At 46.9% G+C, this 19,596-nt stretch overlaps 2 protein-coding genes across 2 annotated transcripts in view; one reads left to right on the forward strand and one right to left on the reverse strand.

Annotated features, from left to right (window-relative positions):
* Positions 1–19,596, forward strand: part of ISM1 (isthmin 1) — a 55,537-nt gene that overhangs the window by 23,785 nt on the left and 12,156 nt on the right. Inside the window, exons 2-3 of the mRNA XM_087818870.1 lie at positions 10,355–10,594; positions 19,201–19,465. Of these exons, the coding sequence (XP_087674996.1) occupies positions 10,355–10,594; positions 19,201–19,465 (505 nt within the window). The remainder of the gene's footprint in view (positions 1–10,354; positions 10,595–19,200; positions 19,466–19,596) is intronic.
* TASP1 (taspase 1) overlaps positions 6,512–19,596 on the reverse strand; it is a 246,458-nt gene continuing 233,373 nt past the window's right edge. The window contains exon 13 of the mRNA XM_016212011.2: positions 6,512–6,657. Within this exon, the coding sequence (XP_016067497.2) occupies positions 6,601–6,657 (57 nt within the window). The 3' untranslated portion in view covers positions 6,512–6,600. The remainder of the gene's footprint in view (positions 6,658–19,596) is intronic.

Raw genomic sequence — 19,596 nt, forward strand, 5'->3', positions numbered from 1 at the left:
CCAGAAGACAAAAAGATTAGGTTTTAGGTGCTGGGGGGGAAAAGAGAGAGGGAACATGCTAATTAATGCCAGTCAGAGCACTTGAGGAACAAATATTTATAAAATCAGTTGGGAAAATCATGAGGAAGTAAGTTTGTAAGTGGAAAACAAAACTGGTTAATGCCCTGTTGGGCAATAAGACAGTATTGCTGCTCTTTCTTTCTAGTTTTATATAATTGATATATAACATCACAAAAGTTTAGGGTGCACAACATAATGATTTAATATATGTATTTATTGTGAAGTGAACACCGCAATAGATTTAGTTAGCATCCGTCACCTCATATAATAACAATTTTTTTCCCTTCTGCTGAGAACTTAATGAATTCTCGTTTCAACTGGACAAAAGCACATGTATTTCTACAGGATGAAAAATCTACCGGTGAGCATGTAACTTTTAGTCTGGGCCCTAATCAATAGTAAATAATAAACAAAACGAGGGTACATACGTTCTCCTAGAGAATTAAATAACCTTGGGCAGGCCTGCATACTGTGCCCCAGGATGAACTGATAAACTTGCATCACCCTTTGGCTTTATTTTCAAGTTTTGGAGAGTTTGTCTTAACAAGTGGCAGTCTCTTCCCAGCAGAGCACCTGGCACAAAGCAGACACCCAGTGTTTGTTGAGTGAATCCACACGTAGAACGAGCACCCCAACCATTTATAAAGAAGGTTAGTGAAGCCAAGTCAAAGGCCCACAGTCACCTTGGCTGCCAGCTTTTCAAGCAGAGATCAAACGGTTTCCATGGAGAGAACAGAACAGCAGCCCAAATAGGAACAATCTGTACAGGCAGATGGGAAAGGGAGCCGGTGCTGGTGGCTACAGCTTTCTCTTCACCTCAAGTCATAGCTGGTCTAGGACAGCTCTATAATTGTTTTATGGTTTCAGTAGGGGTTCCCTAATAAATGAGCATTACTAGTTTCTGGCAGCCCACAGGGCTGTACAGGTGCCTCATGAAAGTGTGAAGGAGAACTGTTAAGGCTCCACTCAGAATATTTGAAAAACTGTCAGTGGAACTGTTAACAAAGCAGCACATGTAAATGACAGAAACAGTGTGTGTGGGGGGGAGGGGTGGGTTCCAACAGACTCTGCACAGCTTGGAGTCAGCAGGTGGAAGGAGAAGAGAAAGGAGAAGATAGAGTTCTGGTCATTGAAGATGGTCATTACATTTTATGCATTTAGAACTATCAGGTTTTGTTTAATCTCCCATCCTCAATTTGATGTTTTCAGCATTTGGGATAAGGGTATTTTTAATTGTTGGAAAATAATTTCTCCAGAACAAGTGTCTCTAGAAGATTTTAGTCCTAGGATGTTGGAACCTGATGGATTGAAAGGTTTCCTGCAGTTCCCATTCTTTCTCACCGTGCCCATTTCACAGGAGAAATAACTGAAGTCCTGTATCAGTTAGCTTTTGCTGTGTAACAAACCACTCTGAATGCATTAGCTTAAAACCACACACATTTATCATTCCTCAGGGTTCCATGGGTCAGCTGGGTGGCTTTTCTAGTCTAGGTTGGCTCAGCTGGGGCTAAATGGCCTAGGATGGTCTAGGGTGGTCTTGGATGGTCTCCATTTGAGTGACTGGTCATTAGCTGCTGGTTAGTCTGGGATAGACTGTCCTTGTTTCATATGTCTCTTATTACCCAGTAGACTAGCCCAGGCCTTTTCACACAGGAGTCTCAGGATTCCAAAGAGCAAAAAAAATAGGCAAGCCTCAATGAGCAAGCACTTGTTTGTGTTTACTGTTGTTACTGGCCACAGTAAGTCATGTGGCCAAGTGCAAAGACAGTGTGGGAACTAACTACCCAAGGCATGGATATTTAGGGAAAGAGAATTTGTGGACACTTTTGCAAACCAACCTGCCACAGGGGCAAATGTGCAATAAGGTGCCTAAGCTTACAGAACTAGGTAAGGGCAATGCTGAGACATAGACCAGGCCCCATGCCTACTGCCCAGGCCCCTCCCACAATACCATGAGCCCTTCTCCAGGATTCCAAGGTCCAGTTCTCTTTAAACCTATTTTAGAGATACTGGAGCAGAGAGATTTGTGGTAGGTTTCAATGAGGAGTCTTGGGTGCTGAGATAAGTCCATCTTCTTAATTAAAATAATAAGCTGGGCAAGGGTCCCCAGGCCCACCCCCACTCCCCCAGGTGAACCTCTGAACTTTGCCATCCCATGCTCTTTGGCTTCCTTCCAGGCTCTGCCTTCCGACAGCGGTACACCAGCCTTGACCTAGGCCTTGGGCTCCCCGCATTCCATGTGGGGAGATACAGAATCACTGCAGGAGCTGTTAGCTCCCTGGGTCTCCTGGTCCTGTTCGACACGCTCCCCTCTGACCAAGGGAGGGCTTAGAGAGTTGGGCCATTCGGGCATGCTAATAATTTGGTGCCTCTTCGAATTAAGTGCTGGAAAATGGGTCCCAGAGCATTACCATTCTGTTTTCTTTGCCAGAAACGGAGAAAGCGTGACTTGAAAAATCCTCAGTAATCCATAGTTCTCAAATCTTTGCTCACAGTTTGATTTAGGAGGCTGAGCTCTCCATGGCCAAGGAGCTAGGACCAAAGCCCCCTAGTGGCCACCCTGTTCTTCATCGCCCAGAGCAAGAGAGCTCTGCCCTCTGATTCAAATACACCCCCTCCCCCGACAAACCCTCAGCACACTCTCGAGGAGGGTTTATCGCACACCCCAAGAGATCTATTAAAGTGCTCCTTCTAGGCAAGCCCACCATTTCCCCTGAGAAGAGTTCTGGAAAATACAATTTTTTCATCCTTGTACATTTACAAAGATGTTTTACGTGATGAGTAGTTTTCTTTGGCCAGTGTGGCTTCCCACCCTTGTATTCTACTTCTTACATGTTTTCTTAGACTTGAAAGACTAGTTCATGTTTCCTCTCTGTTCATTCTTTAGCCTCACAGGACATAAAGGAAATGGGTCCTGGAGACTTCCCACTCTGTTTTCTTTGCCAGCAGCGGAGAAAGCACAACTTGAAAAATCACCAATAACGCGCACATTTTCAAGATCAAAGCTGTTTACAGAAGTATCCCAGGCCAGCCCGTGGGGTGTTGACTCCCATTTAGTCAGCCCGCCCCAAGCGCCTTCAATTAAGTAAGGAGCACAGGGGTGGGTGGCCCCACTCATGGCCCCTTCCCCAGTGGAGCCAGCTCCCTGCCCAAATGCAAGGAGTTGACCAGTCTTAATTTCTTCTAAAGTGGCCACTGGGATCATAAGCAGGGTCATTCCCAAGCCCTAAAATAAACATTCTTATGACACATCCTGCCACTGTAACGAGAGATTCCTCAGCTATTAGTCAGGCTTTCAACAGAAGGTTCCATTGCCAGCCAAGACGCAACCCTCCTGCATTCTTCACCCATGATGTGCCTGTGTCACTAGCTCCCAGAGTTGGCTTCCAGGTCCCACAGCAAAGACTGAAGCGCATTTCTGGCCACTTCCCCTCTGCCAGGAATTTGCATTTTCACCCCAGCTTTAAAATAGAGCCCTTGCTATTTGCTCTCTCCCTGCTGCCCCCTGAGAGTGGCTCCGTCCCGCCCAGGTAGCGAGCGGGAGGTGGCCAGCCTCGCTCTGTGTATTTAACGGTGCACGGTTCCCCCCACGGCCCCTGCGTACTTCTTTCCAGAACAAGCTCCCCCAACCCACTGCCACTCCTAGGGTGATGGTCCTGATGCCTAAGAACGAGTGTGCTCCCTGAGAAAGCAGAGCTTACGGTCTGAAACTCATTTTCCTCTCTCTCCTGGTTTCTCTTCCTAGGGGCCCTTGCTCCCCAGTCATGTGTAAAGATGATCAGTGCGCCCTTTTATTTTATCTCCCCAAACGGAGAAACGTTTGCTCTTCCCTTTGAAACACCACCAGTGGCATTCTTGAACTTATTTTTAGACATGTGGAAGTGTTCCAGACAAAAATCGATGCCCGGCGCAGATAAAACCCTGAGTGTGTTTATCGTGGGTAGGAGAAAACAGTGTTTTAATGTGGAAGGAGCGCAGCCATATGCCTGGGTGCAGTATGGCTTCCTTTAATCTGGAAAAAGGAAACAAGCATTGTCGATAATAATATGCAGATGTCCAGCCCCAAATGAGGACATATTGCTAATTAGCTATATTGTTAGTATGTTTTAAGGAGGGAGGCTGCAGTGACGTTAATTATAATCTCTGTTGTTTGTTGTTCAAAGTCTATGAGACCAAAAGCATTGCTAATAATATCTTCTTTAATATCTTCAATAGAGGATTCCCGGATTTTTTTTTTCTTTAGAATCCCACATAAAAGCCACATGAGGGGTAATGAGGCCTATAGCCTGAGTCTAATTAAAATAAAATCTAACTAGGCCTGTGGCCATCATTATCATCAACTAGTACTTATTGGGTGCCTCCTGAACTGGTGGAATTGGAGGGTGTGGGGTTTGAGATTGCAGATACGGCCTGTTCTTTGCCCTCCAGAAATCTGCCATCCCGTCTGCCTCCAAGAAGTCTGCCTGGTTGTGTTAATGTGGGAATACTTACCACAGCTTTTTTTTTTCCAAAGCACTAAAACTGTCCTAGCCAGCCACAATTTGTTACTAGTTTGTGCCTCTTCTGGAGGTTCTGGAAGTGGTCAGATCAGGCCTGTTTTCACACACCAGCCTTTGGTTGGTGTCTGCAGAACAGGGCAGGTGGGTTCTGCAGACTGAGACAGCGATGCTGAGCACGCTTTTCCCAAAGATGGATGCCATCACCCATTTCCCAACTTGATCTCACCCCTGGGGCTGATCACCCTAATTTGCCCTGTGGCTTGGTTCTCCAAAGATCCCCTCCTGCTCCTTCTGCCTGTGCCAAATGACTAGCTGGGAGCTCTGACCATTGTGACCACTTTGACCTAGATGTGGCTGTGGTGATCCACCTTGGTCACAAGGATGGCCAAAATGAGCAGCTCCAGCCATGCAGTGGCTGAAGGCAGTGGTTGGGCAGCCTTGGTCTTGGGCCAGTGATGTCCTGGGAAGAAAGGACATAAACAAGAAAGAACCTGGGCTTGTCATCTTAGAAACTGTACCCAGTCTACAGATGAGAGATTTTCTCTTTTAGTTCATCTTTGCGGAGCTTTCCCAGGGGCATTTAGGGCCAACTGTTGAGAGCAAAGGAGGAGGGAAGAGATCCCAGCACAGACAGCTTCAGCAAGCCTCCAAATGACCCAGGTTTATGCCACCAGGGAAGTGGTGGTCTAGCGGAAAAGTCACAGCACACTGTAATGGAAAGCTTTCAGGTCAACGGCGGGTGGGTCAAGATGTTGTAGTGTTGGGCCTGGCATCTATATTATTTACTTCAGTGATAGTGATCTCTTACTAAGACAGAAGAGTGGCCTAGATCCTAACATCCACTCCATTCCAGCTTTGATATCCTCTGGGTCCCTACACCAAGCCAAGCCAGGTCTTGGGGAGTCTGCACCCGCCATGTCGTTTCACCTGCAGTATTCACTGGCCTAGCTCCCACTCTGCTCTTTCCTCTCCATATGCTTCAATCTAGGCTCAAATATTACTTCCTTGGGAAAACCTTCCTTTCTTTTTAATACCAGTGTTCAAAGGAATTGAGTATTATAATTCCTACCTTGAATGGAGACAATAGTTTTTCTGTTTTTCTCTCTTTTGTGAGTATCATAGGCTCAGAGGTTTTCACAGATTCAATGTGTGGTGGTCAACTACAAACTTTTTGTTTTGATGCCCAAATTGTCTAATCTTTGTGCAGTGGGGCCCTTCAAGCTGGCTCCTATGATCTTTAAAGAGGACACTGTTAGTCACTGGGAGCTTCCTTGCCTTCTGCTACAGTAAAGTATCCCAAACTCACCTATGCTTTCCTTCCCAAGCTCTGGAATCAGCCATTTATTTCTCCAAGGAGCTCTGGTTCCTTTTAGCAAGGGCAAACTCCTTGAAATTTAAGGATAGTATTTTAGGACAAATTAAAGGAAATATTACATTGCACGGTGAGTAATAGACTTGAGTTATGCAATGTATAGATGCTGAAACTGAGAAGATTGGCATGAGCTATCAGGAAAGTTAGCCGCAGAGCTGAGCATCTGTCTGTAGCTGGCTGCCCTGTGAAGTTCACCGTGATTCTCTAACTGCCCGGTCAGCACCTCATCAGCTGGGGCTTGTGTCCCATTGCCAGGAGCAGGGAACTCCACTTGGAGTCACTTAGCTACACAGGGCTTCTCCCTTTTTTACTGAGAGTCAGAGTTAGAGTCACAACAGGGAACGATACTGGTGCTGTAGCATTGTCACGATTAACATGAACGTTGATGATAAAGGTAAAAGTTCAGAGGTCACCATTCCAGGACTGGTAAGATGGCTCTACGATGCCATCAGAGACCCAGGCCCCCCATCTTTCCCTCCTGCCACCTTTAGAGGATAGCCTTCATTCTCGTGCCTGCCGGCTGCCTCCTTCCATTCGAGCATTTGTACCCACATTTCAGGCAGAAGGTGGAAGGGAGAAAGGCAGAGGCAAACTGACTCCGCCTCCCATTCAGCAGGGCCACCCAGCACCCTCCACTTACATCTCATTGGGCAGGACTGTGTCACATGGTCACCTCTGGCTGCAATGGATGCTGGGAACTGTAGTTTTAACTGGGCACTTTGCCACCTAAAACAGTAAGAAAAAAGGGAATGCATATTGGGTAGGCAACTGCAGTGTCTGCCACAATATTATTGACATTTTATTATGAGTTTATTCCTATTTTAGATAAGAATAAGCTATGAAATAATGGAGGGATAGGAGCTATGCACAAAGATGGGGAGCGTCAGCAGTAGCTGGCTAATTTGGCCACTGTATCAACCATATAATAGCCTCAGTTCTTCTGTTTCTCTTGTTATTGGCAGCCACGGCTCTCAAATTAGAGTTGCAGAGAAAACATTACTACTGGAGCTATAGCACTGTCACAGATTAAAGATCAACCCAAAGACACATTGTGGGTAAAGAAATATTTTCCTAAGCTAAGCAGACCCCCCTCGTGTCACTTGAATTCAGGTGAAATGAATCCTGCAGCACTTTGGGGAGGATGGTGACATTGCTTTTCTTCAATTCTCAGACTTGCCTAAGTATTGTCTCCAAGGGAGGACATTTGCTTTCCTGAATGAGACACAAACTATTTAAATCTTTACTCTGAGATCTACCCTTCCTGAGAACCTTCACTCTGCTAGTGTAATTTAAGCGGGCCACTCATGAGTGAGCTCAGTGAGAAATGAGTGATGTCCATCAGTGAAGACCTCCACTGGGGCCTCTATAAAGAAAATATGCAGTGTGTCCTTAAGAAAGTATGAAAAGACCTTTTCCTGCATTGTTAGTGGATCCTGCCTGCCATCTCCCGCCCTAGATTTAAAGTCAAGATTATCAAAATAATGGCCACTCCAGAATCCTGTTACTGATGAAATAAAGTTGAGTTTCATTTTGTGTGAGCCATGATAAGACACCTTCCCCATCCTAGGACTTCCAGTCTCTGAAGATTTGGGGGACATGCCACTCTAGGTAGCCAAGGTTTCTAGATAAACATGTTTGGTCGAGATGCAAGGGTATTCAGATATTCAGAGATTGTGATTAGCATTTCTTTATTACTTCCCATCTTTCAAATCCTTTAGAAACACTGAGCTTGGAGTGGGGGGGGGGGGGGGCGGGCAGGGAAAAAGATGGACAGACGCCACAACTGCATGCCTAACTCAAGCCAAAACATACTTTAGCCCCAGTCTCTTCCCGGCAGAGGCGCTTGTGGCCTGAATTGCCCAGCCAATCGCCTAACTCCATACTTCTCTTTTCCTGTGTAGATAGAACCCAACCTGAGTTATCTTGACCATCCTGCTGGGAGGGTGCAGGATCCTCCCTATAATCTGCTGAGTTTTATATGGGGGATCATTGAGCCACAGAGACATTTAAGGGTTTTCTTGGTCCGTGGCTGAGCCAGGATCACTCTGTGGTGGAGTATCGCCTACCAGGAAAAATTCCAGGGCTAGATCAAGAAACCAATCTGATACGATTCTTGTTTTTTCAGCTATCTAAGCAAAATGCTAAATAGCAGAAAAACACATCGCTTATCTCTTCGTCTAAAATATGCTCAGTAGGAGGAAGAGCACTTCATCACAGGGAGAAAGATTGAGAGCTTCGTTTTCAACCCAATGAAGGAGTAACTCCCAGTTATTACAACGCAGTTAGGACTGGATTTGTAGGGGATCCCTCAAGCAACTGGCAAGCAAATCCTGGGCCCCTTCTGAGACTTATATTCCCAAATCCTGTGCAAGAAATTGTCCTTGAGACTCCAACTGTCCTCACTAACACTACTGGGGAAGTTTTAGGGTTGGGGATCCAGAAAGAAAATCAAGGGAACAGTCACATTTAGTGATCTCCCCTTGGGATGTGATAGAAAGCTGTTGTGTTGAGAAAAGACATAGCATGTGTTTTCCCTCTCTCCCTCTCTCTCTTCCTCTCTTCATGCATTGGGCTCAATCTCAGCGTAACACATTTGGCCTCCGTTGACTTGGGCAGTGCCTTGGGAAGCCAGGACAACTCCCTCTACGAGGATGTGCCAGGAGACAAAATCCATGGCAGAGAGGTGGCTGGAAAGGTGAACAAAGACACTGCCTCCACCCACATCTCCTGAGCAAAAGGAGAGGGCAAGCAAAAACATGCTGAGAGCAACCAGCAAAGCCTCTGCAACTTCGTGTTTTAAAGACAAGGCCGCAGACATGCCGTCTATCCCAGGGCTCCTCGTGGGCTCTTGGAACATCCACAGAGCTGGTTTCTGTACCAATGAGTTTATTCCTCTGCCCCCTTTCTGTTTAAAGAGAGAGAGAAATCTATTCCCTCACGTTCGCTCTCTAACAAGATATTTATCTGCTGCATGAGTTTCATCCTCGGGCCAGGCTTGACCTTGGGGACTCAAGAGTCAGGAGTGTTTTGATACCAGATCTGACCCTTTGGCTGGGTCAGAGCACTGGCGGGGGGCGGGGAGTGCGTGTGGAGACAGTGTGCTGGAATATACGCTCCAAACCCCAAAACATGCCCAAGAAAAACAAGAACATCAACCACCGACCCAAGGGTTGGTGAAATTCTATCTTCACATCTCCCTCCACCAGTAAACATGAAAATGCCATCCCCAAAGGGATGGAGGAAGCCTCCAACGAAAGGTCCAGAGAGGATGCGAGGAGAAGGGCTGGTTTGGGAAAGAAGTCCAGCAATTTCTACACTTCTCAATCACTGGAAAAATTCTCCCCCAAGTGACGATGAAATAGAGACATTTTCACTAGCCGGGAAAAACCACAGGCTTGCACTTTCCAGAATAAAGGCATTAAATTTTTAGAATGCCTTTCTGTCACTTTTTTTCAGCTCCCCCCATCTCTTCATCTTCATCTCATGCCGTCCCTCCCTCCTTGGTGCCGCACCAGCCTCGCTGGCCTTCTTTCTGTCTCTCAAATGAGCCATGTTTATCCCCAGCTCAGGACCACCTTACTTGTTATGCCCTCTACTAGGATGTTCTCCCCCAGACCTTTGCAGGATGCGTCCTTCTCTTGTTCAGATCTCGTGTCAGATGTCACCTTCTCAGAGGTGTTTCCCCGAGCCACCTACCTAATGGTGTCCCTGGCTGCTCTCTATCATTTCCTTCTTTCTGTTGTTCTTAGCAGTCACCACTCTCCGATCTGATTTTATTTATTTATCCATATATTCATTGTTCATATCCCTCAACTAGATAGATGCACAGTCCAAGAGAGTAGGGCCTGTGTCTGCCTTCCTTACGGTTGTGTCTCCTATGCCTAATATGTGGTTGGCATTTGTTAATTGGAGGGAGGGAGGGGGGAGGAAGATGAATGAATGAATGAATAGATGAATGCATGTCATCAATGATTTGGCTCAAGTATTTTATTCGGTTTGGTCAGATCTTTTGCTCCATGACCCACATCAAAAAAACAAACTCTGGACCATAGGGTTATAACTCAAGCCCGAGCAGTTAATCGGTTGAAGCTGTGAAAAGGAAGCAGTGATTTGATTCCAGTTCTGAGAACCTACTGTCCTTCAAAATAGTACTTTTGTGTTGATGCCTTGGATGTTTAATATATAACCCATAACTCATTTACTCTCAGAAAATTCCCAGGTGGCGGCTGGGAGGTTTCCTGATGAATTCCGGCCTATTGAATATGGAAAAATTAAACCACAGGGAGTGAAAACGAGTTGGGAACACCGTCCTGGCTTAATTCCGGCCACTGCGATCGTCCTTGCTCCCAAATTTAATAGACCGCTAAGGATGGTATTTTTAAATCACGGCCCACTTATTTGTTCATTTTCTCGTGTGTTTTAGAATAACCTCAATGTGGAAAGTGATTCTACACCAGAAAGCAGCTTTCCTTTCTCCAAAGAAGCACCAGGGGAGCATCTGGACCACCAGGCTGCACACCAGCCCCTCCCCAGACAGCGATTCCAGCAAGAGGCTGGGCACCCTTCCCTGCAAAGAGATGGTCCCAGATCTTTTCTCCTTGACCTGCCAAACTTCCCAGATCTTTCCAAAGCTGATATCAATGGGCAGAATCCAAATATCCAGGTAAGGCTCAGCAGCTGAACGGTGGAAGAAAATGAAACATTCCATCTCTTTGTTTCCTGATCTGATTTCCGAGCAACTGCTGCCTTGCCCTACTTTTCTTTTTAACCCCTTAATGAATCCTGCTTACAATCACATTATCTTCTATAAGAATAGTGGGGCACTTCATCTGTGTAACACCCTTGATTGTGAGATGCACTGTTATTTGATAAACCACTAAAAAAACCCAAACATTGCTAATTAAATTATGACACACTGATGATTATAAGATACATTCTTATATCAGAGGCACTGAAATGTAAAAACCAAACCAAACAAAATAATATGCCCTGAAGTTAATGAAATACGGTAGCTGTGGGAAAGGGCCAATCTAACACCTGAGCAGGCCAGGCAAATCACAATATGCTTTCAGAGGCACTCAGGAAGGCAGCTCTCCCTCAAAGGCCTCTCTAGCTCGCCTTGGACACCAGAAATTTCTTCAGGAGGTGACAACACTTCAGTTGCTCTAAAGTGTAAATGACTGGGGAAGAAATTTTTGACAAGAGGAAGGGAGGTGAGAACAGACATTCCTAAGGGAGAGACGAACACACACCGCTAAGATGGAATGGGATGAAGCCGAGGGAAACGGGAGGTTATGCAAAGGGGTGCCTGGGCTTGAAAGCGAAAATATTCACCTACACCCAAATAGCACAGTGGACTTTACAAAGCAGATGTTGATCCGACTTGACTCTCCCAAAGCCCTTATGAAGCACACGTCATCTCTTCGGTATGACCAATAATGCAGTCAGTACTCAGGAAGTGGCTCTTTGGTGTGCCCAAGGTCACCTGGCTAGTAACCTGTAGTTGGGGGATGGCATCAAGTCCAGGCTCTGCGGCTCCCAGGAATACTCACCCCGCCAATTTGGGGTTCAGAGACAGACTCCTAATTTTGGATTCTGCTTGGCTCGCCCTCTGTCTTCCCAGAGACGGTGCCATGAGAGCTGAGAGAGGCTCTTTCTCCCGGGCAGCCTAGTCCCTGGGCAGCTCCTGTCGTCCTTCGCCTGCTTCCATACTTTTCAGCTTTGCTCTCAGTTCTTTTCATTTGGGGAGCGACAGCTTTTCCTTATTTCTCCTCTCTGCATCCAATTACAATTAGCTTACCTGGCAGAGGCTTTGTGAACCTGACCCCGCAGCAGCTGATTCTTAATTAAGTGAACTGTCTCTCTCTCTCTCTCTCAAGAAAGATACTCTCTCCACACCGTTATAGATCAGGTTTCCTTGGCCAGAGTTGCTTTGCTTATAACACCAGTGTCGTGGTGACTAACGAATGTCACCGGGAATCCACCTCAATTAGAATGCACAGGCCAGCCCCTACTGCATATAAGATGCTGGGTTAGGTTCTGAGGCCTTTTTCCTCCAGGAAATGACATAGGTGTGAAAATCTCAGCTTCCACCAGAGACAGAGCTGGAGGGATCATGGAGATAGAGGAGGAAAAGTTGCTACGTTCCACGGTGGGCAGACGGACAGATGGGAAGATGTAGGGCAGGGCGGTCAGTGCTGACGACCCATGCACAGAAACCACTGCATGCCCCAATTAATACGTCTGATGAGTCTTGCACTGTTCTCATTGATTAATTGGACAAACAGGCCTTTTGCTCCACTGCCCTCTCTCCAGGAACTGGCCACATGGCTCTCTGATAAAGAACAAAGAATGCACTGGAGGGAGGTGCAGATTAGGAAAAAAAAAAAAAGCACAGACATCTCCTTATTGTTGCTCAACATCACCCCCCCCCCCCCCCCCCCCCGTGCCTTCCTCTATTGGAAGTGATTTTTCTTTGTCCATAGATTTTATGGGACCAGACTGCCCTTACCCCCAAGGTGCTTAGGCCCTGCCTGGAACAATTTTAGGCTTGCCATGGCTCATGCTTTTTTCCCAGAGGTGGGAAATGGCACTGTGGGACTCAATGCTGAGGACTGAGCTATGAGTGTAATATATTTTGAAATGACTAATGTAAAGTCAGAATATATCTGGACGCAGGGGAACACAAGGCCTCAGTGAGTGCTTCCCCTCATTGACACGTTACCAAGTGCTTGGGGCTTCACCCCAAGAACCAAGTTTCTCAAGATCCCCTTTCTCTCTCCCAGATGAATTCATCCATCAGGAAACCCTCACACTCCACCTAGACCACACTGGGACCCTTGAAAAATATCACCTAAATGTTAGGAAAGAACAGTAGTGCAAAAGCAGTTGGGACCCACGGAGCTGGGAAGCCCACCCGACTTTTCCAAAAAGAGAAGGCAACTGTGCGATGCTAAGCCCTCCACGGCCCACATGATGGAGCCGCGGGTGAGCTCAGGAGAGCAGTGGAGGTTGCAACTCATTTTTCATCAAAATATGCTGTTGTTTAGCCCGACGGGAGGTAAAGAATTCTTCAGCAGTTTCGATGGCTTCCTGAGGGCCGAGGGAGCTGTTGGAGCTTCCAGGTGTGGGGAGAACTAAGAATTCAGTGGAGGGCCACAGGGTTCCCCCGGCAAAGGCTCTGGGACTTGTATCAAACACGGCCTCCCCATGCCCGTCACAAAGCTGGGGCTGCAGAGATAGGACAAGCAGAAGTTATTTGCCCTCCTCTCCTCCGAGACCCCCGAGCCACCTGTTCATATAGACAGAACAGGTGAAAAGGAACAATCGGCGCTTTGTTTCCCTCTGTGTCCCCCCACCCAGCGCAGGAACGAGAAGCTCCCGTCCAGGTGCTGCTTCTGAAAGAAATGCTCGGAGCTCGGGAGAGGGAGAGGGACGGGGCCACTCCCGTGGGGTCACAGACTTTTCAGTTACCCTTTAAACAGCAAAAATCATCACAGCCCTGAGAACATAGGTTTCCCCATAGCTCCGAATATCAGGGTTATTGGCAGGATGGCTTAGAAACTAATGAAAATCCTGGTCAAAAACTCCAAAGACTAGGCCAACACTGACTTTTTGCCCATTGCCCCCTTGGGTCAGTCCCTTTCTCTGTGCACCATCCCTGTCTGCTAACCTTCCACAGGCAGGACGGAAGGGTGGGGTGGCCTGTGTTTTATTGATCAAATGACCTGTTGGCCCTAAAGAAAAGAAAATGGAGCTGCATTTCTGGCCTTCTCTTTTTGGAAGACCACAAAAGGTTAATGTTGGTCACTCAGAAAGATAGTCAAAGAAAGAACGAAGCAGCTGCTACCCGTGGGAGCCCCAGCCCTAGGTCTGCGTGTGAGTGTGTGAATGCACGTACACATGGATGGGCATGCGAGTACACACACACACACACACACACACTACTGGCCGCGGCAGCCCCATGCACCACTGCACTTGAGTAAACCAGTTCCCTGGTGGTCCTTTAAAAGATGAGGTGCTTCCTCCAAGGGGGTGATGGTTTCCGTGTTGGCAGCCCTCACCCCTTCCTGCAAGCGCTGCTCTTTTGTTGAAACCCACTGGTTTGACACAGGCAGATTCAGCCAAGCAGACAGCCCTGCTGGTCACCGAGGTCCCCTGAAAGCATTTTCTCTCCCTGGGGAGCAGAGTGAAGACAGGTGAAGGGCGCTTCAGTGGGTTGGCTTCCGCTGCCAGGGCCCCGGGCCTGCCTCCCCCCTCCTCTGGCAAACTGCCCCTCACCCCCACCTATTTATTTCTGACTGGAGCTGGGTAGCTGAACAGGAATTCGATACCCCTCTCTCTGAACCACCCCCAACCCCTTTAGTGTCTGGAAGCGTTTCCCACGCCCCAGGGCCGGGGTCCACTGTCCCTCCTGCCAAACAGCCCACACCTTTCCAAAGTGACAATGCTGAGCCAGGCAAGGGGCCACATCCCTCTCGGGCCTCTTGACTCCCAGGAAGGGAAAGCCTTTAAAAAGCCCTGCTTTGTAGAGCTTTGTTTAACCCCCGTGAGCCAGGTGGCCTCTGTCCCAAGTGGATCAGGCTCTCCATTTCAAGACTGGCCTCAGGCTGTGGGAGTGAGAAAAACACACACAACAGTGTGCAAAACAGAAAGAAATAGCCTCAAACCCCTAAACCCAATCTCCATATTAAATTTAAAACAATACTAGAAGTTGGGTTTTGTTTAAAAAATAAATAAATAAACCAGTCAAGAAAGAAAGTAGATCCCCCAGGACAAGTTAGGCTTGAACTTTAAAATCCTTGGCCGGGTTGTGGTCTGTAGCTGATGGTCAGATAGCAAAGACAAAAATCTCTAAAATAAACTCATTATTAGGCTTACTGCATCAATTCATTACCACGGTAGCCTGTCACAACCAACTATTTCTCTTTTTTGGATCAAGATGAGATTAGTATTCATTTCAACCAATGTACTGATTTCTTTTCTTCCATTGAGAGAGACTTAAAAATAGTCATCTAAAGGCCTTTTTCTCCCTTTCACAGATGTATTTACGTGGCCATAGGGCTAGGCCTCTTGAGTGCCACGAGATACAATCAAATGAGTTGGCCCGGGCTCTAAAAGTCGTACGGGTTTCTACTTCTGATTTCCCTGCCTCCTTTTTCTCTAATACACTCTTGGAACGGCAGGTTTGGCTGCGTAACAATCAAGACATTTCTGTGCCCAAGACGTAGGCCCACCTACCCATGGGGCCAAGCCTGTATTGTTCAGCTCCTCATTGGCCTCTGTGGCTTCAAGCGGGCTACTCTACCTCTCTATGCCTCAGTTTCCTTCCCTGTAAAACCAAAGTGATAATACCACCTATGAATATCTGTGTAGCATGATACTACACAGGAGTAGGGTTGTTAAGAGTGAGGTCACCATGGGAAGCGCTTAGCACAGGGCTATGTGATGATAAGCTTTCCCGAAAGGATAGGTGCCGGTTGATGACAATATAGTGAAGATGGCAGAGGACATGTGTATGAAACGATTGGAAATTAGGAGACACAGTTTTGAGATCAACTCGACATCTTCTTCTCCAGGCCAGTCTCTGTGCCTAACACTTAGGTCTAATTTCTGTAGAGCGAGCAGTAATGTTTGGGCAAGCACGCTGCAAGTGTCAGAGCATTAATGCAGTTAGCCGGGGCGGCCAGAGTTGTTAGAGCATCAGTGGGCCTGAGAGGAAGGGACTATATGACCCAGGTCCATTTTGTCTTCTTTCTGTAGCAATTGTCAAGGAAGGAGGGTGCGTAATCTGGGGCCCAATCCTACGCTGGAGACTGTCTTCCTGTCCCTGGGTGCTCTGTGTTCCTGAGGAATCAATTCACCTCTCAGGGCTTATCTTACTGTCTGGGAAATATCACCTCATGCCTGCCTAGTCACCAAGCTCACAAGGCTTATAGGACCAATGAGCTAGAAGATTCTAGAAGATTCTGCCATGTTCAGAAGGTCAAGTCTTTTGTATTTTGCGGTTTATTATCAGTTAGACTGATAATTGTTAGTTTCCCTATGGAAAGTGGTTTTCAGAGAAAGTATAAAGAGTTTGTTTCTAATGAATATTTTAACTACCAAGAGGAAGAAAGAAACTGGTCACGTTGCCTAGGACCCTCGCATCCCGATTTTGGACAGAATTCCCCAAATTGGCACTGATATTGAGCTCTGTTTTTTTGAAGCTGAAGAGATTCTGCCAGAAGTTGGGCTTGGAGATTTTGAAAGAGTTTTCTTTCTTTTATTGTCTTGATTCATGATGTGGAAAAGTCCAGAAGAAACAAATATACTCACATACTTCAATTATGTGCATTAAGGAAGAGAAAGGATGGCAAGACCTAGAGTCTTTATCTGCTTGGAAATCTGCTGTGCTCACTCCCACACCTTAAGCTCATCACATCGATTATTGTTTAAGACATTTTTATAAAAGGACTCTTTGATGCCAAAGAACGTGTAAGTAGAGTGAGAGCAACAGGAAACATAAAACTAATCCCCATCATTCGAGAAGTCATTGATCATTGCTCATTAAGTCTTTTTAATTGTATGCCTATGAAATTTCAGGTTCAAGATTAGATTTCTTCTTTTGATATCAGTATGAGGTTTCCACATTAAATGTAGGGAAGGGCGGATCCTAAGGCTTGCGTGGTTTTTTTTGTTTTTAATTCTGTTGAGGCAGTGGCTAGAAATTAAAGGGGAAAAAGAAACCTCTAAACTGTTGAGATTTAGTCATCGATATAGTTTTTGGAGTAAATTCGTATTTTGCTACTCATTGCCTGGCCAGGCAACAAATCTATTTTGTTTGGATCTGAGCACCGGTTTGGAAGGAAAAGAATTATATTGACGGTAATAGCTTCAAACATGAAATTGTTTTTATTCCCAGCTTGGAGAAATTGCAGGGCACGTTTTGTTTAGGCAATCCCTTCGACTCCAGTCTGAATACAAATGGATACCAAAACTGTTGGGCATGTTCCCCCTTATCTCCTACCCAGAGACTGATTTCATTACCATAATTGCAGGCTTGCCTGGCTCTTGGCAGCTTCTCCCCTCCAAGACCCTTAACAGCCTTGCAGACGATTGTTGAGGCTCAGTTGTTCTGTCTGCAGGCAGAGGGGAGGGGACTGCGGAGGAGAAAAGTTATGCCTCCGAAGGCTCAGTAGTGCTCTGTCACAGCCCAGCTGTGCACTTGTCCTTCCAGGGTTGTGTGTGGGTCCCAGTCGCTGTCACTCCCCAGCAACCATCCATTCTAGCAAACAGCAATGATACAAGACATGATGCATTCATTTCCTTCTCTTCTTTTTTTCTTTTTGGGGGATTGCTAAAAGTTTCATAATTATTTATACATATGCAAGGGGTGCTAAGGAGACTGGGGTAATGGTGCAAGCATGGAATAAATCCAGCGGTGCCCTTCTAGGCATCCCACACTGGAGGAAAGATACACTTGACCTGCCCTAGCCCAAGTATACTCTGGCCACACTGTTGACCTTGTGTTTGGACCACACAAGGCCACAGCCCAGGCCCACCATCAGCCGGGCAACTTCTTCTGAATGTTAAAGTGAGTGCAATTCAAACCTTCCCATTCCTAACACAAAAGTAAGAGGCTGTTTGTCTCAGGATGGGCACACCCTGGTGCAATTTGGCAGAGCATCCCGGCAACTCTCTCAGATGTCGGGTTAGGGCAAAACTAGAAATCCATCTGCCCAGTACATCTTGCGCTGATTACTTGGAGCACGTGTTTCTGATTCATTTGCACATAACTCATCCAGGGGGTGTTGCAAGAGCTATGTGATGGCCAAAGGAACCCAATGAGTTTTTATTATATTTTTTAAACAAGTTTCTCTACGTTGATTGTCTCTCTGAGCCAAGAAGCTGCATTCTTCCAGCCCCGTGGCTTCCAAACTAGGCTCAGTAAATTAGAGAGCAAGTTCTAACCTTGGCTCTGGGACTATCTATTTTGAACCTGAGGGTTGGTTGAGGGGTGTATTTGCTGGACTGCAGAATGAGTGAAAATCACAGCTGTGAAAGCCTGGACCTGAGGACCTTGTGTTCACATCTCTACACTACCTGTGGCATCCAGCCTCATGGGCCTCTGTGGCCTCTGTGCTCCCTTGGTTGCATGAGGGGACAGTACCTCTGTTTCTTACTTATTGAGGGGCCGTATGGCAAAGTTGGTAAGAGCGTGGGCTCTGGAGCTAGACTAGCCATGTCTGCCATTTACTAGCTGTGTGACCTTAGGCAAGTTAACTTCTCTGTGTGCCAGTTTTCTCTGTCTACAAAAAGCTATCTGTTGCTGTCTGACAACCACTCCAAAACTCAATAGCTTGAAGCAACAACCGTCAGATTGCTCGTGGTCCCTTTGGGTCAGGAATTCAAGCAGGGCTCAGCTGGCAGAGCTCATCTCTGTGCTACATGATATCAGGTAGGATGACCCAACTGGGCTGGAGGATCCAAGATGGCCCCACTCGTATGACTGGGACCGTGGAGCTGGCCAGCAGCTAAGGAGCCTCAGTTCCCTTCTCTGCGGCCTCTCTCTTCATGAGGTCCCTGTATGCAGTAGTCTAGGCTGGGCTTCCTTACATAATGGTAGAAACTTTCCAAGGGAATGAAAATGGAAGCTGCAGGATCTGGTGAGATTTGTCACATTGCAACACCTTCCACATTCTACTGGACAAAGCGTGTCACAAGCCCAGCCCAGGTAGAAAGGGAGAGGCGGTAAACTCCACCTCTGGATGGGAGGTGTGGCACATGTACACAAGGATGGGAGGGACGGCCAGGACCATCTCCGCAGATCGTCAATCATAGGGGCCAATCAACCAAACTTACAAGGTTGTTATGAGGATGAAGTGAGTTAATATATGGAATAGCATTTAGAACAGTGCCAGGCACAGAGAGAGTACTTAGTAACTGTTCGGTTTTATTAGAATTATTCTTGTGTCCCTTCAGGAACATATACAGTACATGTTTACTCCTTGACTTAAAGACTTCCCAGCAGTGTAGTCATCAGTAAATCAGTGACCTTAGTGATGAATTGTCTTCTTCCATGCGAGGCCCATGTACATCACTGTCTCTAGTCATGGGGTTCACTTGGGCCATCCCTGGATGCTTTCCATCTGTATCACCACGCAGTCTCTGCTATCCTTCATGAGGGACACATCCATCGTTTGCTTCTGGTCTCACTTTCTTCCAAGGGTCACCCAGCTTGGAGGCTACTGACGCCTCACTGACCCTGGCCTGTTCTGAATTCTTCAGGTCACCATAGAGGTGGTGGACGGTCCTGACTCTGAAGCAGATAAAGATCAGCATCCGGAGAATAAGCCCAGCTGGTCAGTCCCATCCCCCGACTGGCGGGCCTGGTGGCAGAGGTCCTTGTCCTTGTCGAGGGCCAACAGCGGGGACCAGGACTACAAGTACGACAGTACCTCAGATGACAGCAACTTCCTCAACCCTCCCCGGGGGTGGGACCGTCCAGCCCCAGGCCACCGGACTTTTGAAACCAAAGAGCAGCCAGAATATGGTGAGTTTACCACCCAGTAATATAAAATTGGTGGGGCGAATAAATGAGGATGGTGAGGACATGGAGCCAAGCAAAACCCAGTTTACAGTATGTGGCTTTTGGGCTTCTATGAGGCATACCTCAGAAAGACT

This window comes from Miniopterus natalensis, chromosome 7 (assembly GCF_054644295.1).
Source record: "Miniopterus natalensis isolate mMinNat1 chromosome 7, mMinNat1.hap1, whole genome shotgun sequence".
NCBI lineage: Eukaryota > Metazoa > Chordata > Mammalia > Chiroptera > Miniopteridae > Miniopterus > Miniopterus natalensis.